Here is a 27,776-nt window from a genome sequence, read left to right on the forward strand (position 1 = left end):
TTTCAGACCTCGCCTAAAACATCAACATTTAGGTTTAATGTATTCTGGATAACATTGGCTGAAAGAACAATCTGCATAGCAAAAACTACAGTAAAGTGGGCATTTTCTGAAATGGATTTCAAGAAAACAAATTGCCACTCCACATTCATGAACCCTTCCAGCTATGAAAGTCTTGTCACCATGGTATTTCAGTGTTTGGAAGCATCTGTAAAGGAAAAAAGGATTTTTCTTTGCAGCACGTTTGGTAAATCCTAAGGTTTGTAATTTTTTTATTGAAGAATTAGTAACAACAGCTGTATGGCACCCTGTAAGTTCTTTAAAAGTTTATGCATACTTTACACCAGTGGCAGAGCAATTTACAGTATATAATGAGGGAAATAGATCAGGGAGCAGCAGGCACTGGATGTTTTCAGTGCATGTTCTAGCCCCAGAAAACAAAAGAACCATTTGTCTTGCACTGCAGTTTGTCACCCTCCCAATACAGACCTGTAAATTTACACAAAAGGCAAGACAATCCCGATCCAATCCAAAAACGTCTCAATCATTCAGTCTTTTTCCTTGACCCAACTTATCACTTATCTTCACAGCTCACAGCAGTTTCTCCAGGATGCTCTGTCTTAAATTTTTTATGAGATTGCTCTCCTGGGAAAAGAGACATGCAATGCTCTAAGGATCGTGCAATTTCATCAATTGTCCATCTGTCTTCATGAAGCGCGTGTTCTTCTAGCGTAAACGGACCGTGTTTGGTTCGGGTCAGCTCTTGTATGCTGGCACAGGTTGAAAGTTCTACAGTACAGGAGAAATGAGAATGTAAAAGAAATACATGGTCAGATTTAAGTCACTTATTTTTGTACACGTAGCCTTCTGCATTATTCTTACAGCTTAGTTTGAAATGAAGATTCATCACTCATTTACATCTCCGTAAGTTTGAGGCAAGGAATTCCTTCGATTTCCAATAGATCTTCAGTGTAGTAAGAGTTCAAAATCTGACAGAAAGCTGTCAGGAAGTTTTCCAGATTTAAATCGGATAGAAAAATAATGACATAAAATAAAGGCAGCACATTCCATATTCACAAGTGACTGAGAGAACCGTGTGCTAATCTTCCATGTACTTACAGGTCTCAGCATTTTTGTCTTCAAGAAGGATTTTTGATATTTTCATCCTGTGCCACTCACCAGGATAATATAAACTAAGATACGGAAATATTTGAAATATAAACAAATCCTCTGATGAGTTAAATGCACGTAGGAAATAATTACATAATGAGGTGTGACCAAAGATGAGAGCAACTGGAGCTGACTCCTAAGTGTATAGGTGTACTAAAATATCCTTGTCCCCCCTTTCAGAGGGCAGGATTTTTCCTGCACTTCATACTTTGAAAAAGAGCCAGCAGGGAAGAGATTTTATCTTGGTATGTTTTTAAAGGACTAAACACAGTCCAGTATACTTAGAAGGCAGTAACAGGAGAATCTTTGACTTGCCTAAGCGGAAGCAATAACATTGAAATTCACAGGGTTCTCTCACACCACTTGGTTTTTGGTCTGCAAATGTATCACTTAATAAAAAATATCGAAAGGGACTATCTGTTCTCCATCATGCAGTTTGATAAATATTGGACACAAGACAAATAATCCTGTGGGAAAGCAACACCATTTGCAGTACAAGGGAAGGAAAAAGAAAACACTAGAAAAATAATCACAAGTGAAGAAGACTTTCCAGCAGACAGGGTTTATTATGTGCATGGTAATGTTCTGTGCAATCTGTTTTCAAAATGCGATGAATAATGTTTAAAAAGGCAGAATCTTTCTTCTGCTTCTTCTCACCCTTAATCTGAGTTAGTTTTAACATATGGAGGAGAGGGAAAAAAAAAGATTCCCACCTTGCCTTGCATTTTCTTGCTCAGTGCTACTCCTCGCTCCATTTTTATCCCCCAGCCCCCAGAGTTCTCTAGCAATTACTTAGCCTTCATTCCTTCATGCTCCCAATGAAAATGCTCTAGCACTTAAAAGCAAGTGATAGCAATACAAACCTGCAAAACAGTACCCAAGTCTGGTGGTTGGACACACGAAAAATGGCAAGAGTTTTCTATAAGCAGACACATTACTTCTTAAAACCAGCACTTTTTTAATTTCCTCGTACCTACCTTTGCCAATGTCACTGACCAGGCTCCTGACATAAAAGCCACCACCACATTCGACATCTGGAATGTTAATAGTGACATGGTAAATTGCCAGTAGAATGTGAAATCTACTTCACAGAGAGACCACACTCCCAAACAAATGGAAAAATGCACTGAGCAAACAACCCAGTGATAAAATATTTATAGGATGCAACATCAATTATTCATCCTGTAACATATGTGCGGGTGAGATTGCTAAACCAGACAGGAGGGAAGGCAAATACAATGGCAACTGAACTAACTCGCTAGAAATTAAGTACTGGCTGTGGTATGTTAGAAAAATGCTTCAGTTCTAGTCATTTTTAAGGTTTCAGAAGGTTGTTTCATATTTCTAATGATGAAACCAAGTTATTTCAGGAATAACCTAAAATATCTATCAATGCTTTTAAGATACTGCACTCGGGCAGCTCTAATGAAAGCTGCTGACATTTTAAAATTCCCCTTTAACTTTCCCTGGTGTCAGTGATCAGCTTCTGGTCACCCAACCAGAAAGTAAGGCCTGAAGTAACACAGCACTGAGATCTGTCACTCAAATCTGCTCACTGTATAAAATCTGGTCCAACAGAAGACTATGGGTCAACCAGGTATTTCCTCAATGCAAAAGATTATCCTGACCTCAGAGTAGCATGAAACATTTACAACAGGATCTTTGATTTATTAATGTGCTTCTTAATGCATGACAGAAGAAAGGGTAAGATCCTGCCTCTGTCAACTAGAAGGAAGCCTGACAGTGGCTGATACTGGCCCCTGATGCACTGGGAGAGATGCCAGCAGCTCTGGGCATCTAGGCAACAGAATGGGTCAGGTGAAATAAGCAGACCTGAGAATGGAGGAGTGAGCTGGAGGTTGCAAAATCATGGACAGATGCAAATAATCCTCTGACCAGCCTCTCAGAATTTTCCCTCACAGAAAGATTACATATAATCAGCTTATCTTAAAACCAAAATATGGCGCTTTTACCGCAAAGTGAAAGTCTCTGCACACAGGCTCACACCAAAATAAGTAGATGAGGGAAACAAAACCCATTTCAATATCTTAGTCCCGTTCTGAGTGTAAATAAGCACTAACAAACAAGCTGGTAGCAGCACCCCATGCAATAATCTTTGGTCTTTACCCAGTGTGAACAGTGGTGGCTGGAACTGCTGGAGAGAGAGGCTGTACACTCTTACTGGCCGAGCAGGCTTTGCTTCAACTGCTTCTCCTCTCTTCACTAGAGTTGATAGCCTTTCTCCATCCTTCTTCAAAGCAGAATAGCTGATCAGATAGAGCAAGAAAAACATGTCACCCAGTTGCAACAGAACAAGCTTCCCATCCTGTTAATATTGTACTACAACAGCATATACTTACTCTTCTTATCCTCTCTACATGCTCCCATACAGAAACGTAAAACCTAGCAAGTACTTCTGAAATCTCTTGGACACAAAATAATCTCATTCACCAGTAGCTATGTGAACTGGAAAACAAGAGATGGTCCTCAATTTACCTCTTGTTGCTCAGATCTAAGTGTTTCATCACTCAATTTGCAGTTTGTGAAAAGAGCTGCTATAAGAGGTACAATACTTGCCGCTGCCTCTAGCATTCTGTCACTCAGAAGTCTACAGGACATGCTGCTTCAGTGCTGTGTTGGGGTGAGCCCTGGGCATTGCTCAGGGAACACCTGTAATTCTGCCTTTCATCTTTACTCAACTCATACCAGGGTCTACCCTGAACAGCAGCTGTCAGGTTATGTAGCCTTGTTCCAGGGTCTTTAAGACAAAAAATTAATTCTTTAGTTTTACTGATAACATTAAATTTTATCCAAAGTTCCAGCTCTGACCCTGACAGAAACACAGCTATAGCAAAATCAAAAATGATCTTAATCAAATTACCGGAAAGTAATTCGAAAAGGTCACACAAACAGAACACCTACTGAATCACTGACCTTACAGGGCTCACAGTGGAGCCACAGTAACCAAGCCATTGCAAATGCAAAGGAAAGCACGTTAGTTTAAATCACCATGAAAGCCATCTGTCACAAGCTAAGCACTTGCATATTGCCAGTTACCGGGGCTCACCTGACTAGAAGAAAACTGTAATGCTAGGGAAGTTTAAATCCCTAACAATTTAATCATACTCAAAGTATTCAGAAAACTAATTTGTAAACGTTTAAGGAACTTCCACGCTGATGCCAGTAAGCCTTCCCCTGTTCTGTAACTGAAATTAAATTCATGAGGCTTTCCCTTCTAAGTGGAAGACAGGACAGAACCCCCCAAGCCCTGCAAGAGCTGTTTAACACTGCTACTCTACTTCATCAACAATATAGACTCCAGGTCACCATTTGTGCTTGATGTTCAAAGCAGCATGACCTGCAGTTGCAAACGTTAAACTTCTAAGTCTACCTACTGCCTCTACCTTCTTGCCAAAATGTCTCTATTTCCATCATAACCGGCTCCTGTTGGCAAGTCCCAACAGCTGAGAGTTCAGGATATTGTGGAACTTACAGTGGAGGAACCTGCATTATGTCCCCTGTGAACTTCTGCAGCACATTCTCAAGATCTCTTTTTGTTATCTGGTCTGTAAAAAGAAAAAAAAAAAAAAAAAAAAACATGTGTTAACAACGGTTATTCACAATGCAGTAATGGCATCGATCACATTTTGCAAACAGATACAAAAAAGCAGTACCTCGTGTCTGAAGTTAGATTGGATGAAAAATGCCAAAGAAAGATAAACAGAATGTAGGTAGGAGTGTGAATTAGCGCAACAAGAATGGAACAAACAGTCCAAGGTGATTAAGACAGTCTGGACACTTTCAGAGGGGCAGAAATCCCAACATACACAGTTCTGTTATGCAGTTTCTCTCTGTCAGTACTATTAATTAATTTTTCTTGGGAACTACACAAAAATTACAAATCTTGTCCTATTCTAACTTTTGCTAAGGGTCTAAGAAGAATAAAATGCTCATCTGACACTGGCAGCTTCTCTTTAAGAGTACCTAAGCACAGGGGAAAAACATGACGGGTTACAGGAGAACAAAAGCATTGCACTTTTTTTTTTTCCCCAGTGAAGAAAAAGACTGCATCTGGAACAACATATTGAACTCCTCTATCAAACATCTAACTTGTAGATGCTCACAAAGGTATTGTTACATATAAGTCAATTGTACTTAAGATATCCTGTAAGAGAAAGTATCCACTTTCAGAAATCCATTCTCTTCAGAGTACACATACACACGTGCCCCACTTTTATTAGATGGCTGCAATTGCAGTAGCTGGTTGCATTGGTCCTCCGTAACACTACTCAGTGGAGATGACATTAATCCCTAATTTGTTTAGAAACTACAAACATGAGATCTGTAATCACAATGCACTTCAGTAACTGTTTAGTCCTCTGCCTCGTAAGTTTTATTTTATTAGCATCACCCTAAGCCAACAGCACCCTAGCAGATAAATAAAATTAATTTATGTTCTGGGAAAGAGCTGCACTTGCAGCCCTTACAAAACAGATGTCCTTCATGCTGAAAATAAAAAGGAAGAGGTTTCTTTCCACTGAAACTTTTGAAGATGGCAATGTGGCACCTCCCTTCCACAAAGCACACTTTGCAGCCTCAGGAGCACACGCTGTCCCTAAGCAGCACCACTGCCTCCAAAAATGTTTTTAAACAGCAAGGTTGCAAGGCACACAGCTCAGCCAGGGATGCTGAGGGAGAGCAACACACAACAGAACATGGAGCAGAAATGACAAAATTGCTTGCGCAGCAAGTCTGAATCTTCTGATCTTCTTCTGAAGAGCCTCTTACAGCATCATTTCAATCTGATTGCATTCCTGTAGTTGAGCAGCGTATCACAAACAAAGTCACAGACAAAAGTTAGCTTGACTCAACTCAATGCCTGTGATCCTGTCAACCTTCTTGGAAACTCCAGGCTGTTTCAGGCTAGAATTTACAATTTAATGTCTAAGGAAAAAGAAAACCCCATGTGAGGAATGATGTATAAAGCCATTAACAAAGCTGTGTAGCGCGTTATCAAACTAAATATTTATAGATGAGTTTGCTGAGATATAGAATAAATCACATTTGCCTTCTGCGATGCGTCACGGCTCAAGGTGGCCAGAATTAAAATAACCCAAAAACCTGAAAACGTGGTGTTCTTACTTCTTCTGCTCCAGCATGCACTGCCATCATGCTAAGGGCTGTGCTGGATTCTTGCTCCTTCCTAGAGCAAGCTGGTGGAGCTTTTACCCAGCAATCTGACATAGACAAATACCTCATTAATCCAGACCCAAACAAACAGTCGCACTGTGTCTACACTGGCATAAGTTCTGTTTTTGTCCCAGGCACCAGCCTGGACTCACGGCTGTGCGGTGCGCAGGGCCCACACTGCAAACCAACTCCTTTACTGCCTTTCAGCTCCCACTCTCCTCAAGTTCACCATGCAGGTAGGAGGGAATTCACTCCTGCCCAGCAGAGATATCTCCTTTCTTGCCCTGTGCCCACAGCTTTCCCTCCCCTGGCCATAGGTTTGAGTTGAGTGGGTTAACAGCTCCTCTTCGCAGCAAGTTTAGGGCAGTGTTGGGACACAGCACTCTGTTCAGCATGGAATATAAGCACATTCATAAAAGATGAATAGTTTCAACAGTTCCCAAAGCTTCTCTCCCACGTGACTTCCCTTCTCTACTCTCTGAGAGCAAGGGGTAGAGAGAGGTTTCTGCAGTACTTACCTGCGGCAGACCCCAATCATTCCTGCTACCAAGAGTTAGCCTACTCTCCCCACTACCCTGATTGCAAATTCCAAATATCCTGATCTCCCATATCCCAGAACACAAGATTTGTTATAAGCTGGGCTGAAGCAGCAGCAATCCACCCTTTCAGAGGAGGTTTAGGGACTGCTGCCCTGCTTCAGGACTGTCTAGGTTCGTCCCATGGGATAACTGCATCCCATCCCCAGGAGTAACGACAGCCCTAGCTTCAAACAAAATGACTACAGCTGCTGTGCGAACACTATTTGAAACACATTTAATTCATCACTGTTTTCTAAATTTCTTCCTAAACTCTTACACCAAGTGTCTCCACAGACTGTTTCTTCCAGTGGAACATCCCTCGCGATTCTACCAGCACCTAAAACTCCTCCAATATCCTAAAAACAACCAGAATGCTTTGGCTCCCAAAATGGAAATTTTTAAGAACAGCGGCAGTTCTGAATGCTAATGACTGTAGAACTATCTTCCTGCTGTAATCATGCAGAAAGCTATAGAAGTTACCAAACCAAAAGGTGCCAAAGCCTCAAGAGCCTCCACTTCAGGGCGATCTTGCCCTGTGCTTGCTAACGAGCTATACCAAAGCAGAACACAGGGCCAGAAGAATTAGCCATGACTGTCCAAGGAAACTACAGCAGCTGGCCTCAGTTCAATCTGGCAGCAATTAGTTGCAAACAGACAAGCAGAATGCTGAAAGGACAACATTTTGAAGTTTTTTGAGTAGCATAATCAGCAGAAACATGTAGAAAACCCTGAGGAGTTCTGTTCCCCAAATCTGAATATAGTCTGTGAGCAGCTGGGAGGAAGCAAGTTTCAGAATGCACATTCCTCTCTGTAGTTACAGAATGGCTGCAAACACTAGAGTTCCTAAGAAAGTATCAGAGAAACACTAAACCCTTGCTGCTTCCAAAGTGAGCAACCAATAGCCTGGGAGCAGCATGAAGCCTTAAGTAAATCTCATGCGATAATACAAGTTCTCTCTCTGCTAAAAAAGCAAACAAAAACTATCAGAAGCCCAGGAAGGATTAAGCCCAAGCAGTTCTCTCCAACACATACTTCATTGTGAAGAACTTAGCACACAACAACTTAGCTTTCCAAAGTGCTGCCAAGAGTCACCTTGAGGACTACAATCTAATACTTTCTCATAGGAGGCAACTTTCTTCAGGCACTTTATTCTTTGGGTCCAGTGGAGTCATTCCAGAGGAGGTTTACACAGCCTGCAGGCTGTTTTACTGCCCTCTCCTGCTCTAGGTCCCAGCCCTGCATTCTGCTGGCATTGCAGAGTTTGCATTCCCTAGCAGATGCTCAGCTTCTCCCTGGATATCAAGAAATGCTGAAAATCGTCTCAAATGTCTTTTGTGTATGCTCCTGGAGTAGCAGTTAAGATTAGAGGTGAGTGAGTCATCCAGAAAGCCAAGCTACTTTGAGAAAACATTGGAGAAGATGAGAAATACCTGCTTTATTTGAAGGTAAGGAAAGAAGGAAATAGAAAATATGTAGGTAGCATGGAGAAAAAGGAGTACACATATTCTCTAATCCTTCTTTAGAAAGAATAAAAATCTGAATTGAATAAGGAATGCAACAGACCAATTTCACAAGCATTCCTTCCGGCAAATGGAAGCTGTGCCCCAAATCCAGTACTGTATTGCCCCACCAATGCCAGTACTTCTTTTTGTGAAACCGCACGTTGAGCTTTGCCATGGGATTGATCTCAGTTTTAAAAAGATAAGCAAGTCTAAAAAAAGAAAAAAAAAAAGGTTGTTTTTAAACTAAATCAGTTCCCCAAGCTCACTTGCCGTAAAGCCTAACAAAAAGCTAAATCACCTCAACGCAAGAGTTGGTGCAGAGGTGGAAGGTACTGTAACAATAGCTGCCGCTGGAAGAAATGCTCATGAAAACACTGTAAATTCTGTGTGCCCTAAGCAAGTCAGAATTAAAAAGCAAGTGTAGTGTTTCATATAACATTTTTTTAATTGACCGTAGGAGTTTCATCTACTTGAAAAGTTGATCCATAGTTTCTCTGTGAGCATTCTACACTGAATACTCAGTGCAGCAGAGCTACAGCATTCCACTTTGAGAGTTACAAAAGACCAGGCAAGCATTCACCAGTCATCACCAAATGTTGGCAATTAGAAATTCTCAATACCATGCTGACTATAATATCATGCATTATAATATATATATATATATATAAAATATATAATATATATAATATATATATATATTATATCATGCATTCAGTCCTTTAGAAGCTTGGAGAGAAATTTAGTCCTGAGGCAGGAGCAAATGATCCAACGTATCTGAATAGCACTGCCTAGCAAATAATACAATTTAGATTGGTTCATGAGGTTTAAGTTGGACGACAAACTCATGCTTGTATGCCTTGTATAAAAAGAAAGATTACAGAAGAAAGGAGACTGGGGTTGAGCTGTGGAATACAGGATACCTTTTTCATCATGCTATTAAAATAAGCAAATAAATAGATAATTCAGTTCATTTACTTAAAATCAGGTACCACAGTGTTGGACTTACATGACTTGCTAAGCAACCAGTTACTGCTTTTCCCTCCCCCGCCCAGCGCTGTGAAAGGACTAATGGCAAATGCATAGTGTGCCACTGGCTAGTCCCACATCACCTCTAAGAAACTGAGTGTTGTGGAATCTGCACACTGACAAAGTCACAATCAGGATTAAGCTGAAGCCTTAAACCCTTGTACTGTGCTCTGTGGGTCAGAAAATTTTATATACTAAGTTGCTAGGACACAGTCTGCAAGCAAGAGCAAGATTTGGTAGGTAAACATATGCAGAGGGAAGCTTATGCCATCCTCATTTTACGTCGTGCAGTTTGTAGTTAAACAGACATCCTGGAGGGAAGGTCTGAGTGCTTTATTCCTCCACTGCCCTTGAAGGGCAGTACTGAAAGAGCACTCACGAGACTACACACTGAAAGAGGAAAGTTCTACTGGACACAGCATGACATTTGTCAGCCTGCTCAAGATTTAAAATGGCACAGTCCGGCTCAATTCTATTCTATCTCCCTCCTAATCTACTGCCTGTACTGTTTCCCCCCCCCCAGCAGAAATGAACACTCACACTGGACAAAACTGCATGAAGCTGGACTGAATTATATGAGCACTGAAGTTGAAGATGAAACATCTTAGTTTGATTTCACATTTAAATTTAATTCACAGAGCCCCAAACATCCCTTCCGCTCCTCTAAGACAGAGTCCGTTTATGCCTTCAAATAGCATCAAGCATATTGATTCATTTGTTGTTACCATAAGGCTTCTCTTCAGTTACTTTTCCTGTAGCATCTAAGGTATCAGTAGCTCTGCCCAGCAGTCCAATGGCAGTGTACTTCTGGGAAGGAGAAAAAGAGAAAACAGAGTCAGATCTTCAAGGTTTTCTTTGGTGGGTTTTTTCCTTGTTTTCATTTTTATTTTTAAATGGCTGCAAAACAGCAAATACTTCAGATGAGACCAGGAAGAATAATACCTTTGGGTAAGCAAAAGTAAAGATCAGAGGGAACTCAAAAGAAATTAATCCCTACATTACACGGGCCTATGACTTCAGTTTTAGAAACCCTAGGAAGAAGAAAGTGATCTGATTTTTTTTTTTGTTTTACTATAAATACATCATAAAGAAAATTACTGAGTGTTAAAAATATCAAAGTCTCCGTGAGGTGTATTATGTCACTATTTAAGCAAGCCACATAGAGTACCTTTCATGCACAGTTTTTCTGATCTTTCACAATCTTTCTGTTTGTTTTTATAGTACACAAGCAAAACACCACTTCCAGTGTTCCAAGTTACAGCATTACAACAGCTCAGCCGTGAGATGCTGTGATATGCAATAGCCTAAAGCTGGAGGAGTTGCGAACACCTGGAATGTAGTAAGGACATTGTGGCTAGCACATGGAGACTAAGGCCACTGAGAGACATCTCTGCTTGTCATGGCTCCACAGAATACTTCTATTTCAGGCCTTTTCCTTAAGCAGCTATTATCTAAAGATTTCTCCCGAATGTGTATTTGCAGCTTGCAAGCACTCAAACTGTTCCCAGGCCAGTGGCTCTTATCCATATTGCCACATTTTCCCCACAGGTACTGCCAGGCTGTGGGCATAAGGCAGAACCCGCTGAAGCTGGCAGAAGGCTTCCCAGGAGCCAGGTGCCTCATGGCTTTTCACAGGGCAGCTGACACATGAAGACTCACTCTGTACAATGACTTTGGGTCAAGTTTGGTGATAACTTGAGGTATGAAAATCTGTGGTTTGAACTACTGCCTATCCCACTTTGTCACTATTCACTCAGCCCTATATCAAGCATTACCATGGTCCAGGGGAGAAAAATCAAGAAAATTCCAGCAGCCTAGCTCCTGGGAAGGCTTCAAATAACTTACCACCAGTTGAACTAGTAAGAATTTGAACCAAGTCATAAAAAGACATCCTCCAGAACCTGGTTGGCCAAATTCTACTGGAACACATCCAGACAGGTAGAAGCACTAACATTTTACAATTTGATGCAATTCATCCTTTTACATAATCTTGCAAAGAACCAACAAGTTCAAGCAATAACAGGGTTGGAATACAAATCACATCTACAGAATGGGACTACTAAGACATGTCTTGATTTTGTTCCATGCGACAACCTGCCACTTGAATGTATTTCTTCAAGCAATTGCCACTAAATGGAAGCAGCAGAAATAGTCAGACAAGAGGCAGTAGACTGCAGACTTCACTATAAAAATAGCTGTAGCCTTAACATGGTAAGCAAAGAATACTTTTTTCCAAACACTGAAGATGCCCAAATCACCAGAAAACTGCAAAAATCAGGTATTTAAATATCATCTATAATTTGTTATGTTTTCTCCTGGAAAGTACGGAAAAGAAAAGGAAGGAAGAATGGATGAAGGCTTAAAGGCTGCTCCACAATAAATAACAACTTTACAGTACATCATCTGCTTTTAGGACCATAAAATTGCTTGCACTCCGAGCTATTTAATGATCTAGTTCTTAACTTTAATAGCACAGTTAGAAAGAGACACTATTCAGCAGTTATTTCTAGAGGTTAATAAAAAGTGTGAGAGGATCTTAACAATTATAGCACGATGAATGATCTGAGCAGTTCGGGGAAACTTAAAATCTAAAAACTTCATACCTCTTCTGATTAAACATCTCCAAATGGAAGTACTGATACTAGTTCATTTTGAATGCACTTTTTCTTCCTAATTCTGTTTTGGATCAGGCTGTCTGTTTTAACAGTAAGCTTTACTTGACCTCCCAGAAGTGGACAGATAATACAGTATGTTTATATGAAAACACAAACAGTATGAAGCATACAATCCAAAGCTCAACACTTGACTTGCCCTTTTGTTTCTGCAAAAAAGGACACAAAGCCATCTTTAAAAAGCCATCAAAAAAAAAAAAATCTTAAAAATTAGTTGCAGATTGCCATTCCTTAGAGGAGCCTTCAAAGAGTCACAAAACACTCAAGTCAGAACTACAATAACCTGCTAAGAAGGCTATAACAGGTCAGGAAATTAAGAATTACAGTTGGTTTACATATCAGTCTCTGGAGTGCCCTTGGACATCTACAATTATACATAATAATTCTTACTAACCACTTAATAGGGTTTATTTCCTCTTTGTTAGTATCCAGGAGCTAGGCATTGTAGAAGGTAAGATGAGAGTCCATATTTAATCTATCGCTCCTCTTATTTTGTGTCTAAATTCAGCATTCACCCTCCTTAGCCTCTAACTTGCACAGCTCCACAAGCACCCAATGGATTGAGTCATCTAATAAGTGTTTGGTGACCTTTCCTTGCTTGTGTTGACAATCATTTATTTCTTACGGTTTTATAAAATATATCTAGCGACATTCTTCCTGTACTCTCAAGTTACAAACCCCTGCAGGAACACAGCTGGCAATGGCTCACAACCACACTGACTTCAGCCCACTCAAACTGAAACAAAAAAACAAGGTAGTAGATCTTGCAGGCAGTGGAATATCCAGGCTGCAAGAGGAAACAACCCAGCCTCTGAAGCCCATCAGAGCACACTCTGCCAATGAATAACCCTTATGCTCCTGCACCCTGCTTATCTCAAGAGATCAAGACTCAAATCATTTAAAGATTAAAACCAGCACCTCAGCTTCCCTATGGGAAGCTACAATATGCAAGCATGGCACATTAAAAGCTAAGATGAAGCATTCCCACTGACATCCTGTATGCACTGCAGCATCATGCATTAATTTCAACTTCTAATGGTGTTCTGAGTGGTCCCAAAGCAGCCTCCCAATTGTTAGAGCAATATAACCCTGAGGGGATACAGACCTTCACATAGCATCATGCATTAGGGAATGGCTACAGATCTCTGCTGTCTAGAAAACATTTTTTCTTGATGTTATGACAACTGCAACAAGAGGCAAAGTGATCAGAAGCCCTCAAGTATAAGGAACTCTTTCATTCACACTAGTGAGAGGCAACCTCAAGATGCTTTGAAGCAACAAACGCTGCACTCAGTGACAATGTAATGTGAAAAGTGTCCAGCAGACTGGGGGATATATATAAATATATGGTGTACACAACCCCAATGGGACCAGAAAGATGGGGATGTGATTTGGAAGCCACACGGCTCCTGCCGCACCTGTGAGCAGAGGGACATGCCAAAAATGCCTGAGAAAACAGGGTGACAGGAACCTTGAAGAAACAAATGACAAACCCTCTACTAAACCTGAAAGATGACGTAAAGAGAAGTTTTGTTTTAGCCACAGCTGAAGGCATTATCAGAATTCTCACAATCAATAAATAATACGATGCTTACAACAACATTTTACTAGCAAAAGAGGTATCGTTTGGCTTTTTGACTGCAAATCCAATTTAAGACAAATCCTGATACACTAGCTTGGAGGAGAAGAGGAAAGTATGAACAAAGCAAGAGAAAGGGCAGGGCTTTACCGGTACGCACATTTAACTGTGAGAGGAAGAAGAGGATGAAGAAGCCCTCTCCCCTTCAAGGGTTTCTGCAGCCGCACAGCTCCGAAGGCCCTGGGCTGACTGCCAGGCACGTCTGCCCCACTTATCAGCATGAATGCCAGACAGACGCGGAACGGAACTTCTCCCTTTTAATTGTTAATATATCAAAGGGCCTTTTTTTTTTTTTTTTTTTTTTTTGGGGAAAGAAGCCAGACAGTTGAAATCTTAAATTACAACATGTTTAAAAGCCTTTTTCAAACATGGAGAAGCAACACTTTTGAGGAACTAGGCAGAAACAGAGTTATGAAATAAGGTCACCAGCAGCTGTCAGGAAGATTTTAAGATGGCTCCCAACGCAGGAGCTTCCCAGCAAGGCGAGCTCCTGCAAGAGGCAGTTCAAAAGAGTTCATCCAAGGATGACCCATTTTCTAATCGCGGCAGCAATTGAACACAGAAGTGTAAAACGAAAATAAATAAAGGCTCCGGCCCACGTGCAAGAGACTGGAAGCCAAGAAAGAGCAGCCAGAGCTGATAGAAACAGAAAAGTCAATTTATGCAAAGCGATGCCTGCGTGTGGCTGACAAGTTTGAGGGAATTAAAAAAAAAAAAAAAAAAAAAAAAACACCACCAACAAAAACAACAAATCAGAAAAACCCAAGTGCTCCAGGGAACATGAATGAGATCAGGCAAGCACTGATTACAAGTAGCGCTCCGGTGCCTGCTCCATCCAACCTACAGGCCTGCTGCAAGCAGTGATATTTTCATACACTTAGGCCATTGAGATAGCAAAGATGCTTTCAACTCTCAGTTTTAAACTGACATTCAGTTTGTGTGTAATGATTTGTAAAGCGCATCTAGCGTGCGCTGGATTTAATAGTTGTGTAATTTGTATTTGCTCTTCGTATAACATTTGAAGCTACCAATGGTTTCCAGTATGCTAACATCCACCAAAGCAGAGTACACGAGATACACAAATACGCTGAAAGAAAAGAGGGTTGCCATAGTTTCAATTATTTTCCAAAACAAAGCACTCTCACTAAGTAGATTTCAATATATTAAAAACAAAGAGCCCTAATCTCTTAAAAGCAGGTTGCACAGAGGCAAAATTAAGGCTGTGGGATTAGGGAGGAGCTCAATAGTTTATGATAAAGCAAGTTCAAAATTAACAAACACTAAACATGTCCTCTTAATATATACAAACATTACAACTTCTCCACCATCCATTTTTCTCCTAAAAAAAAAAAAAAGCTGACTTTGTGCTAAGCCTGCACTAAATTTTATTTACTGCCAGAAGCTGTAATTGTACTGTCATTGCTGAAGAACTATCTGATCTTTACTCTTGGACTAACAGGATTTTCTGACCTCTTATGTCAGCTTATTTAAAGAGTTCAAGCTCACAGGGTGATGGGATTTTTAAAGTGAAGGAGCAGAACCTCCCGTAGGAGGGGAGCCCAGAGGAGATGCTTTACCTGGAGTCGAGAGAAGCCACAAGGCGGTAACTAAAGAAGGCAGCAAGTTTAAGGCCTGGTGCTAGAGGGAGGGGAAGAAAGGAGCGGGAGAAAAAACAACCAAAACCCACACAATCCCAAAACAACAACACTTGATCTCCCTCGATAATACTGGGTCCCCTAGAAAATACCATGGCTGCGTGTCACTTATGACCATAATACAGGCTTACAATATCCAAGATGGGATTTGAGGCTCACGTGCAGAAGCGGCTGCACAGAAACCACAATCTATTTATTCAAACCCTTCTGACACTTGCTGTCTGGAGGAACCTATCACACTCACCAAAATATCTCAGGCTGGCTCTTAAATTCTCTTTTCAGCTTCAGTACCTGTTCTTTACCCATTTCCTCATTCTGCTGTCTAGCGCCTATGCTGCAGAGCATACAAAATAAACCCGGACAGCCTTCAGCTCCCAGCTGAGAAACAGTTTTAAGCAAATTCATAATTCTTTGCCCAGAAATAAGACAGTATCTCCAGAGGGGGGAAAAATTCACACACATAAAATTCACAGATAAAACTGAAAGCAGGCAAGCCCCTAGGTGAATCCAAAGACACTGCTAAGGTTAAGATGCTGTAAGTTCCAAAAAGCAGAGCTAAGAGCATTTTCAAGTCACCTGAAAGGAGCACGACAAACTACAACGCAGAACTGCTGTTTAAACCCATTAACATATTTTCCTTCTCCTTTGACTTCTACTAAGAGTAAAGGCCTTGCCATGTTAAGGCCTTGGGTTAGTTTTCTTGCGGATTTTTTTTTTTTTTTGAATGAACAAATGCAAGGAAGACCTGTACGTGTAGCACAGGCACACACAATTATAGAAAGGTCAGGAGAGAAAGGGCAGCACTGACCTCACAAATGAAAGAACACAAAAAAATCACACTACAGCATGCTCTTAAAACATTCAGCATTTTTGGTGGAAAGAGCTTCTGTGGCACAATAGGTGCAGTCTACTCAATATTTCCAACAGTTTCAAAAAAATGTGAATATTAATAGAGCATGGAGCTGAGCTATTAATAGCTTAGGCCTCTGGGGTTAACATAAAAGAGACTTGAGCAATACACAGCATGTTAAGCCAGCTTTCTAATGGTACTGCAGCAGGAAAGCTTCTGTCTATACCATCTAACAGCTTCTTCCTCTACAACTGTGTTTGGGGATACCGGGCAGGTAAGGAAAGAGCAGGTATTCACATCAGCTTCTCTTTATTATTTGTTAGGAAAAAAAAGCAGGTTAAAAAATATACCACGTGATTGAAATAACAGGTAATTGAAGACACTACAAGTGTGTATTTGTTAAGACCACTTTTTCCAGGTACCACTTCAGCTCTTCCCAATTTCTGTATCCTCCCCTGTGCAGGCTTCACATTGCTCAGTGCATCTTGTTTTGCACAGACACCTTCTATACATTCTCAAAACACATGAAAAACAACATAACTCGTGCAGCGTCCTAGCCTTCCTTTTATGTATTTTCCTGATTTTGATATAAAATAAGACGACCGTGCTTCCATAAACTGACATTGATGATCTCTAGTTAGTATCTTGGGACTATCATCATCAGTAACGTACAATAATACACACAGGACTGAAAAACATGCTGAGTGTGCATAAGGGAGCCAGACACCTCTGCTCTGGAAAGAGGGCATGGAATTACAACAGGAAGTTCTTGTTCAGCGAAGATTTTCAGGTGTCAATAGTGGTTAAAACAAAAAGCAAACAGTATCACAGCAGCATCCGGATACAGCGGTAAGGGACTACAGCCATAAGTAGGACAAGTTTTAGTTGTAAACATAATGACTTCCACCTAAGACCTCCTCCTGTGTTTGCACAATACCATAATAAATACCAGGTAATAGAAAAGGCAAGACTTCTCTGTCCTGTTATCTGTGTTTCAGGAATCCAATGTACATTACAGAACACACAAAAATGATACCTAAATGGATGAAATTAAGCAACCACTGCATGTCGGGATGAATCACCCAGTCTACAAGGGCTGAAACACATCCATCTGCCTCTGGGTTAACACCACTCATAAAACAGTCACTCCCTCTCTGATCTGCCAGTCCTGTCCCTCAAGGGAAACCCATAAAACACCTCTCAAAACAAGCCTGGGAACTAAAATTCATAACTCCACTGGGTTCGGAAAAAAGTTGGGCTCAATAGAGACACTGGATTTATGGCACAGTGTAACATTACCTCACGCTAACCCCCTCACATTCCACAATGTATAATACACCAGGCGCTCTCCTTCCCCTAGGAGATAACCTTATCTTTCTTTCCTCTCCTACCTTCCTTGTAAGGAAACAATAACTTCTTTGGGCTTGAACACAGGCAAAGTACTGGTGTTTTATGTTGCTGAAATCCGTACTGCTTAAGCGAGCAGGTCACGTACAGCACCTTCTTCCATCTCAATACAAACAGATTCAGTCAGACCCTCAGTTGGGTGGATGGAATACCACAAACAAGGAGTAGTGAGAACAGACGGGCGTGAGCCATAGAGTGAAAAACGAGCAGGTGTTGATTAAAGACTTCCTCACAAAAGTGCTGAAGAGCAAACCGATCGGTTTTACTTGGATTCCTCATGACAAACGTAAACCGCTGCATGTGGAAGTAGCGCAGCTTGCAAGCAAAATGCCACCTAAAACTGTGGGTGAACGGAAGCAAGACAGGATGTGAAGAATCATCAAGCAAGCAACCCCAGCCTTGTGACTGGAAGCCTGGCTGATGTGGTTGTGAACAAGAACCTTGCTTCCCACACGGGACAGAAGTTGTTTTCTTACTCTGTTTTATTAAAGCAGGTAATAAAACGTAGCCCATCTGTATGGAGGAGCCTTGGGGTCCTACGTGCCAGAACTGCCCGCCCAACCAGAACTGCTGGTGTACCACAGGCACAAGCATTAATGCATTTCCTTTCAGAAGTGGTCTAAAATACTCCGCTCTCTCTAAACAGATTTGAAATTACATTCAATTTTTAAATCCATGCCTTCTGTTTCAGACCTGAGAAAGTGCTTGCACGTTCAAATGCCAAGCTGTCTTTACTATTCCAATAGATCTAATAAAAAAAGCATTACCACTACCCACAAACCTTGCCCTTCCAAGAGAATGTTAAAAGTATCAGAATACAAAAAAGAAAACAGAACAACATCGCTAGGCACTGTATGAATAAGTAGCTTTGATCTTAGAAGCTCCAAAAGAAAGCAAGATGAGGCGAAGAGCTCTGCTGGTGATACAGAAGAGAATTTTATATTAAAAATAAGAGCACACACAACCAAGAGGATCCTTCAAAAGGGAAGTCACCTCGATTTTCTTGCACTTGTAATTCATGTACATGAACTGGAGCACAAACTGCTTTAGAAATACATTTTAAAACAGTGGGGAAAAAAAGCCTCTTTAAAAAGAAAAACAGGATTTCCTAAGATTTAGCACTTTTACCATCATGTTGTACATATTAATGTGAAAACACATGAATGTTGGCAGAAGAATAGAGCTCTCAAAGATCCCATATTTCCAATGTCAGGAAAATAGGTAGATGGGGGGTGCGGGGGGACACCTATTAGGGCTGCTGCTAAGAAAAAGGCTCCAGAGGGAGCCCCACTATATTCCTAGATACCAAAGTGTCCACATGGGGCTTTGGTGTCTAACGAGCTGTAAGCAAATGAAGTCACAAGAAAGGGCTTCATTAGTTCTGCTCCTTATAAGAACTAGTAAATGTTCTTTCCAATGCATTATTAATTCATTGAACTCATTACCTAAGGATGGAAGTGAAGGACTTAATAAATAAATAAATAAATATATTCATGGAGAAAGCTAAAAACCTTTATGTTTGAGAAGTTAAGGGATACAAACTAAAGCCTAATCTTTAAGGAAAGTAAGACAATCACAGGAAGGAAAGCGAGGCAACAGCCTTCCTCATGGACACTTTGTTCTGCAGCATCTGGTCCCAACCTTCTGGAGAAACAATTCTGCAACACACAAATTCTAAGCCACAAATCACGTGGCAAGAAGCAACCTACATTTCTCTGAACAACCTGATCAAGCTGTAGATGCCCCTATTCATTGAAGGGGAGTTGGCCTAGGTGACCTTTAAGGGTTCCTTCCAATTCCAACAATTCTGTGCTTCCAAAATTCTCATACATGATGTTCAATCAAATCCTACACACATAGGACCTCTTTCATGGGATAGAAATGTAAATGGCAAGTATGAAGGCCTGATCACTCAACTAGTACTCATTTCCCATCCAGGATCCATAGAAACTAAAGCTTTTCCAATTGTAACAAGTCTAGGTTGTCCCATATCATATCACTGACGTATCCTTGTTCCGTTCACTCTCTTTCTAGTCCTTGCAATGATATGGAGTTTGTGCTTTACTCTATGCAGAGATTTTTTTTTTTCTGTATTTTTATTTTTTGTATTTTGGATAGTGTTTCGTTCAGGAGAAGCTTGAATTTCTGAGATTAAATTTTCTATTTTAAATAGTCCCTGCCCAAGCTTGGGCAAACACTGAAACCCCCTTATGTCACTGAGCTCTTGTGGTTTCAGACCATGACGTGAACATTCATCCTCAGATAAAGACAAAGCACGTATGCCTACTGCTCATCAGGAGGCAATGATTTCAACACAGTTGGATGGCCGAGTCCTGCCCTCCTTCACACCTGCAGAATGGAAATAAAATTCTTAGGGTGAGCCCAGATGTTACCTCACTGAAAAAATATGCAAAATAAGCATGGAATTGAAGCCTAAAAGTTTTAATTATCCTGTTTTATCCCACCTCAAAATAAAACATCTCCAAACAGGAGGTGTTAGAACAATGAAGAACCACACCACTTATTGTTATTCCTTTATTTTTCTCTTCTGATGAGTCCCTGATTATTTCTCCTCATTGTACCTACATTACAGCACATTCAAGGAAATGAGAGGTTTTAAAACGTAAGTTCCACTTGGGAAATTGTGCTAGTAGCTAGCATTCTCTAAGCCATTTGTCCGTGCCAAAAAGTCACTTCAATATTTTGTTTGAGACAGACCAGTCGGCCACAAGACTGAAACAATTTACCATAATAAAAGTTGGTCCTCCCCCGCTATACTCATTTTACTGGTGAAGTGGGAAATAATTTCTCATTCTACTATCTTCATTTTGCAAACACAATAAAACACTCAGAACAATGCAGTGAGAAAAGCCCTAGCAAGTCCAATCCCAAAACGTGAGATAGAAAAGTGATTCTCTATGGAACTTGTATGAAACGCTCAGTATTTACATTCCACTCCAAGAGGATTCAGTTTCTCCCTCTCACTTGAATCACAATAAAGGAAACAAAAAAAAAAAAACTAAGCCAGCTTGCATATATTTTTAATTCTGGATAAACACTAAGAATTCAGTGAGATCTGGAACTTAAGTAGGTATTGCCTTTGGCTACACATTTTTAATTGTTTTGAGTTAATTCATAAGGAGGTCAAACCAACAGAGCACCAGTTGAGAACTAGATCTACAGTGGATGAGTAACTCTCCCTGTATAATGTACATAAGTTGCAAATAGAGTGATAATGTTCATAGCTGCCACACAGAGTCAGGAAAGTTTCACACAACGTTTGAGGGAAAAAAAATACAGAAACAGTCCTGTCTCTGGCAGAGCCACCATATGGAGTTTACTGCAGAAACATACGTTCTGGCCACTCAGCATAGCTCTGCTGCCAACAACGATAGACTGAACTATTTCTTTACAAGATACATTCCTATAATGAAACAATAAATCCTAACCAGAGACGCTCAGCCAGTTCAGCCAAATCTTTATCGGAATAAGCAGAATAAAAGAAAAGCTTCAGCATACGTTATAGTTTCCACAATGGTAAAAAAATGACATCAGAGTGTAAGTTTATAGCAAATGCATAAAACATTTAGAAAAAGATACTCAAACCTATTTAGACAGTTGTTAATTTATCTGCATCAGATCCCTTGCTATGATAGGAGCCTCTGTTGTACACATGGTCAAAAGCAAAAGGCAGCTGTCTGCAGCAGATCCGTCAGCCTCCTCAAGCTTCCTGAGCTAGTGTGCCGAAGTTACCAAAGTATAAATGGAAAATAAGAAAGCTGAGGCAGACAAGCTCCAAACAAAAGCTTACGACTGCCATGCCATCTGGCACAGATGCTAGCTACCTCCCACCCTCTGCCACACCAGAACACGAACAGTTGCAGTGGAATAGCAGAGCTGCTGCAGGGACGTATCTTCACTTAACTCATGTGCACACAGCCTGTACCAATCTAATGCCAGGTGAGAGCAGATCTGGCTGGAGGACCTTGATGGACTGTCCCCACTGCTCATTTCTCCTCTGTGTCCCCTTTCTATTGTCCCACAGAAGCAGCTCTAAGCCTTCTTGAGCTACCTGGTCACAAAGGGGCTTGTGTATATGCTCTTCTGCTAAAACAGCAGGAACTACTTCATCCATCAGAGCTGTTTCCACTGTGAAAATCAGCTTAAGAGACTCTTTAGGTGCTTTAGGTGTTTTGAAATGAATAACTTCTGCACATCCACCTATGATGACTTAATTTAGCTGAATTAGTTCAATGTCTCTCTCAAGCTCTTAAAAGGGAGATGTCAGGTGATAAAAGGTTAGACTTTCTATGGAAGTTATAGCACTACAGGAAAAATCATTTCCTAAGGAAGGCTGGGAACTCACTTCTAGACCTGGAGAACTGTGCTGTCCTATTTCCAGAACTGAGCCATAGTCTCTCAGAGCTAAGACTGGCCTGCTTTAGGCAGATATCTCCTGAAAAAGCTCACAGGAGATGGATGGATGACACATGGAAGTATCAACTAAGCCAAGGCCAGAAGAATTCTACATCTGAGAGGTTAGGGCAGCCGCAGTAGAGGGCAGGAGGATACAAAAGCTCCAGTGAAACCTCTCAGAACAGCAGATATCAAAGCTATTATATGAATACATATGAAGATACTGTACAGAGTAATGCTGCTTCCATAGAAAATAACAAGGTTCAAGTGCTTTTTGGCACTGTGGAACTGATCATCAAAAGGCCATCTAAACAACAGACTCTTTAAATTTATCAAGCATTCAATCAACAACACAGGGGTTCAGGTAGAGAAGCTGCTACGAAAGCAATATTCAGTGTTGTAGTGTGCTTCTTCATGGATGCTTCTGGGTTCTGGTCACTCAACCGCAAGCAACTAGGAAGCAAGCACTGGTCAGACTGCCATAAGAAACACAGGAGGTGACTTCAGCTGAATTGCTAATATTTTTGCTTGTAATTGCAAAGACTAAAATTGCATTTGTTTTTTTTTTTTCTATTCAGATATCTATTCTAACCCCAAATTAATTTTAATCTCAGTTTTGCCCCATAGTCAAGGAAAGAAATGTAGATGTCCATAGATTTTCAGAGATAGAAACCTGCGTTTTATAAGAAATGTGATGTCTGCAGCATTCAGAATGCATTTTCAGAACACACATATTGGATTTACCATCTAACTTCTCACCTTTCAACTGTAAATCCAGCTCCAGCTGCTTACCATATGTTTCAAATCGTAAATGACTGAAGTCTGGTCCAATATATCAGTGCAAACCCATTTCAGTTTCGGATCAGTCTCTACGGCTTTTCGACCTAGTTGTATTCTCTTTTGTCAACACTTTTTTCTGTTGAGCTGAAGTGAAGATTATCAATGAAATTCTACCTCAATTTATCACTTCAACACCTATAGATGTTCATAACAGAACGGAAAAATAGGAGAATAAAATGCATTAAAAAGGCTATCAATTTGCTGAGCTACTATTGACTTTCCCCCCTGAGTACAACACAGAGAAATCAATTAACCCTTCCTATCTGTCAACCTTCCCTAAAATTCTCATTTAAAAAATAATGGCGAAAACCACAGGATTTTACTTGCAAAGAAGGAATCAACACTTGCAGATTATTCCTAGAGTTCATGCACCTGCTCGGTAAGCAATACCCACAATCTGGAGCACAGTCCACCAAAGACATAGCACACCTAATCAAAAGCAGCAATCAACAAGATTGCTATCTGCCAGGGCTCCAGTCTGGTTTATCTCATGCAGCCAGAAGGCTTCTGTTACCTTTCTCTTCTTACATCTGCCTGTCCATGTGTTTGTAGATCACCTGTCTAAAATGGACAAAATGTGAAGTGAAAGCTACCATCACAAATACAAAACACAATTCCAAAGAGAGAAAAGAGAAACATCATCCGTTACTGTAAGCTAAAGAATAGTTGTGCTATCTACATATACGAGAGGCAACCAAAAACTGAACCATCATACACAATTACCCTCCAAAAGCATCCCTCACAGTGCCACTTTTATTACGGCTTTTCAATCTTTTTTCTCTGTTGAAAACACCAAAATACTATAGCTATCTTCCTGCAAAATAGGAATTTATCCTTTATCAACACTCTTCAGGAAAACAAAGACAAATAAGGGTTTTTCAATGACCGGTCCAGACATAAGAGTCTAAATACAAAAAGGAACAGTTGTACCTATTTACAATAACTACACTGGACATTTCAGATATTTGTATGTTGGTGCAGCTCTTCCTTGGAAGAAAAGCAGAAATCAAACTAAACAAACAAGCACTAATACAGGTCATTTAGTATTCCTTACCTTGGAACCTGCCAATATAGTTTTCAGCATTTTTGTTCCCTTTCCAATACCCACCACTGCAAAGACAGAAAGAGAAATTACACTTCTAAACCAGCTCTGCAATTCTCTTATTCAGCACCATTATGAGAAAAGCTCTGATGTTCAAAAATAGGACTGGAGAAATAAAGAAGTCTAAAGCAGAAGATAAATAAGCTTCACCTAATTCTCAAAATGCTTTAATTCGACTCCTAGATTTATTTATCTTTTAATCACCAAAGAAACAGATATTGCAATTAACCCCGTCTCTCATTTGATGAAGGCTTTGGCTCACTAATAATGAATCTGGACTGCATTGTAAGTAAACAGGCCTTTCAAAGGTTGATAAGAGGCAAAGAGTAACACAGCCAAGATAGCATAATGAAACAGTTTATTGGAGTCACGGCCAACAAAGTAAATCAATCAAAAACTCCAACTGACACTGTCAGAAATCTTCCATAGTCAGGCCCTCCTATTGCTGTGTATGTACAAACCACTGTCTTTTCCATCTTAAATCGGTATTCTGCAAAGTAATTATCAGTCAGGTTTTCATAAGAGAAGCAGATGGGAAAAGGCAGTATTTTACATTTTACTTGAAAGCTTTTTACAGCAAGGTGCTTTCCTTGGATAAGCCTTTCTATTGATTTTCTCCACATACAGCAATCCAAAGAAAAAGTGACAACAGAAGGAAGATGGAGAACAGGGGTGAGTCAGATACATTGGCACAACACACATCCCTGACAACATCACCATGCTATTTACTACAATTCATTGCAGAAATTCTCCTCTATGTCAAAAAAAAAAAAAAAAAGAGTACTGATGAGAAATTAAGGAATTATTCCAAAATTATTCTACTGTTCAATAATACAGGGTCACCTTCACCTTTCCCGAACCATAAAGGGAAATTTTCATATACAAGCTAAGGAATTCGCAACTGCTTCTATCCTCAGTTTTAATAAAACTACAGGGGTTAAGTGAATTCAAAATAAATCAGCTTTGTACTAACTTGAGTCAAAAAGCCAAAAGCATCTAGCTCAATAATGTCCTTTTTAAAACAAAAAACAAACAAAACCACATTTGTGCTCTAATTTTTCCCAATCTTAACACTCTTGAGATTCATAAGAATGCATATTCTCAGTAACTTCTCCTCTTGTTCCTCAGGGTTTTTAGAGTCACATGCCCTCGTCCTTGCACTTCTGTGTACCTTCAGTTCAGCGTGTTCCTGTCAAATTCACCAGACAGAGCTACAACAAGGCTGAGAAATGGAGATAAGCACACAAAACTTTAAAACCAAGCACTTTCCTTGCAACATGCTGACATCACTCATGACTTGGATTAAAAAAATACCTACTTCAGTTTCAGAAGTATTACCATTGCTCATTTACCGCTGTCTTTTTATAAATGGCTTAGATCTCCCTAGGACACAGGACCCCATGGGCTCAGGGCTGTCATTTGCCACCTGGTCCCTAAGTTGCCCATCATTCGTGCCATACATCGCTGACCTCTGTCTCCAAAGTTCTTCCTCATCTGCACTTGCAGTAAATAGGAAAAGAAATACAAAAGTGCATCTTCTGATGACAAGCACTGCCCGGTTATTTGCAGTACACCTCACACACCAAGCAAGACTCTGTATCAGCAATTCACGTGTCTGCAACTTCATTCATGCAATTTGTGAAACAATGGTGAAAAACAAAAGGTTATACATTTCAGAAGATAAATACTTTATTACGCTATGATACATGAGGAAAGAAAGCTTCCTGTCCCCTCCTACCACACACAAAAAAGCAGAACGCATTTTATGAATGACTTGATTCTATCATGTCCTTCCTTTTCTCCTAATCACCTTAAAGAAAGCCCCAGGATATCTCAACACACGGCCTTTCCCACTCCTCTCTAGTCTTGTCCCTTCCAATCTAACTACCATTGATTTTTCTCTGTGTGCTTTGTATGGCAGTGGAATTAAACATCCTGTGCCTTTTTGGATCGATCCATAGCATATTAAGGTGATGCACTTCTCTGTCTTTACCAAGCACATCAAGCCCGAGTACTTTTTGTCATACCACATGAGCTGGCTTTGGAGACTGATGGATATCAGAGAACACTAGGAGAAGCAATTAAGGATGACAAGCGATTTTTCTTTTCCTCTGGATCAATGCTGTTGAATTCCCACAATGAGCAGCAACATGCTCAATGGGAACATCCCTGCAAAAATGGAAACGTCCACTTCAGCCAGATACACGGTATTCTCCGGTAAGTGGTCACACAGCACAGGAAAGTGGAACAAGAAGAGCTACTGCTTCCCTTCTAGCCCAGGAAGGGCACATCAACAGTTATCAGCATATATAGACCTCTACTAGCAACAGCCTTTGCAAACATTTCCTGGAAGTATTGTTCCTATTACATTAAAACCCAATGGATAGCTTCTCATTACATGAGAACTCAATGGATTTGCTTTTTGCGTATAGTAATTGTTCCACCTGTTGATTTTCAATACCAAAGAAGTATTGCTGTTATTTCTTCAGGCCAAGTAGAGCTACAGCACTATGATTAAAGCAAGCTGTAGATTTTAGCATTACTCATTAATGAAACCATTGGTGACAGTGTATGATATGGGATTAATCCAGTCCAATTGTCACAACTAGAGCTGAGTTTTCAGCAATAGCAACTGATATGTCATATTTCTTCATGAAACCAAGGAATCTGGCACACAGATTGCTATCAGAGTTAGAAAGCAAAATCTCACACAGGATCACAGGGGTTGGAAGGGACCTCTGGAGATCATCTCACTGATGACTGTTCTTTAACGAGCAAGACAGGACAGCAAGTGAAAAATATTTCTGTGCTAAGCCTCGAAAAAACAGCACCTGAATTGCTGTTAGTCATTTTTTATTTGACAAGTATTATAACCCCCAAGGGTTCCTTCAAAATCCCAGAAACGCATTAGAAACAAATACTTTAGAAAATTACGATGACTATAAATCCCCAGCTTAACTAAAAAAAAAGAAAAAAAACAACATAAATTTCAGAGGCAATTTAGAAAACACGGGATGTTGCGCAGTGAATGTGTGTGATAACCAACAAGTTATTTCAGGGACTTAAAAAAGAAATCCTTTTGTTCAGGAACTCATATGCACGTAGAAGTACATGAAAGGGAAGTGTAACCCAGAGCACTCTTCTCCAGTAACCCAAAGCCACAGTGTCTGCTGCACGTATCCCAAACCGTTCCTCCACCTGCACAGGTAGGCATGGAAGCGTTTCCCATGATCGTTCTATGAGTGCATTTGTACTTCTCATTACCCAGAACTCCTGTTGCCGCACTGTCCAAAGTTCCACCGTGTCCAATCTTCAAGGCTTGCCTTTTTCTTTTGTTATCTTTTGTTTGCACACCGGCTTCTGCAAACAGAAATGAGAAGAAGGCGTTACAGGACAACCCCAGAACACAGGAAGGGGCACGCAGACATCCACCCCCACTGACCGCGCCAGGGCTACCCAAAAGCTAGAGGGCCCGCCTACCTGCCAGCAGCCGCTCCTTCAGCAGGTTGAGCACGGCGGCCGAGGTGGGCCCTTTGGGCTTGTAGACGGCGAACAGCCCGCTCAGAGAGAAGAGCTTCTCGGCCGACCTGCCGCCCAGCTCCCCGGTGGCCATGCTCCGAAACCCAGCACCCGCCCGCCTTCCGCCCCGCCGCCCGGGGGCCTCTGGGAAACGTAGTCCGCCCGGCGCCGCGCGGAGGGGCGGGACAGAAGGAGGAGGCCGGGCCGGGTGCT

At 40.8% G+C, this 27,776-nt stretch overlaps 1 protein-coding gene across 1 annotated transcript; it reads right to left on the reverse strand.

Moving 5' to 3' along the window:
- TRUB1 (TruB pseudouridine synthase family member 1) lies at positions 1-27,776 on the reverse strand. Its single transcript, XM_021399338.1, has 8 exons — positions 27,525-27,776; positions 27,309-27,404; positions 23,997-24,052; positions 10,189-10,270; positions 4,661-4,733; positions 3,295-3,434; positions 2,145-2,201; positions 1-786 (listed from the first exon to the last, which is right to left on the reverse strand). The coding sequence occupies exons 1-8, from the start codon at positions 27,655-27,657 to the stop codon at positions 572-574; spliced, it is 852 nt and encodes a 283-aa protein (XP_021255013.1). The 5' UTR covers positions 27,658-27,776; the 3' UTR covers positions 1-571.

The sequence above is a fragment of the Numida meleagris genome, chromosome 5 (assembly GCF_002078875.1).
Source record: "Numida meleagris isolate 19003 breed g44 Domestic line chromosome 5, NumMel1.0, whole genome shotgun sequence".
In the NCBI taxonomy this organism is placed as follows: domain Eukaryota; kingdom Metazoa; phylum Chordata; class Aves; order Galliformes; family Numididae; genus Numida; species Numida meleagris.

What these genes read in the sequence shown, in the direction of transcription:
- TRUB1 (XM_021399338.1), bottom strand. Translation starts at nt 27,657, where the DNA reads ATGGCCACCGGGGAGCTGGGCGGCAGGTCGGCCGAGAAGCTCTTCTCT. An exon ending in CTATATTGGCAGGTTCCAAG is followed by an intron (nt 10,271 to 23,996) that starts GTAAGGAATACT and finishes TCTCCTTCCCAG; the next exon opens with AAGTACACTGCCATTGGACT. An exon ending in GGTCAGTGACATTGGCAAAG is followed by an intron (nt 787 to 2,144) that starts GTAGGTACGAGG and finishes CCTGTACTGTAG; the next exon opens with AACTTTCAACCTGTGCCAGC.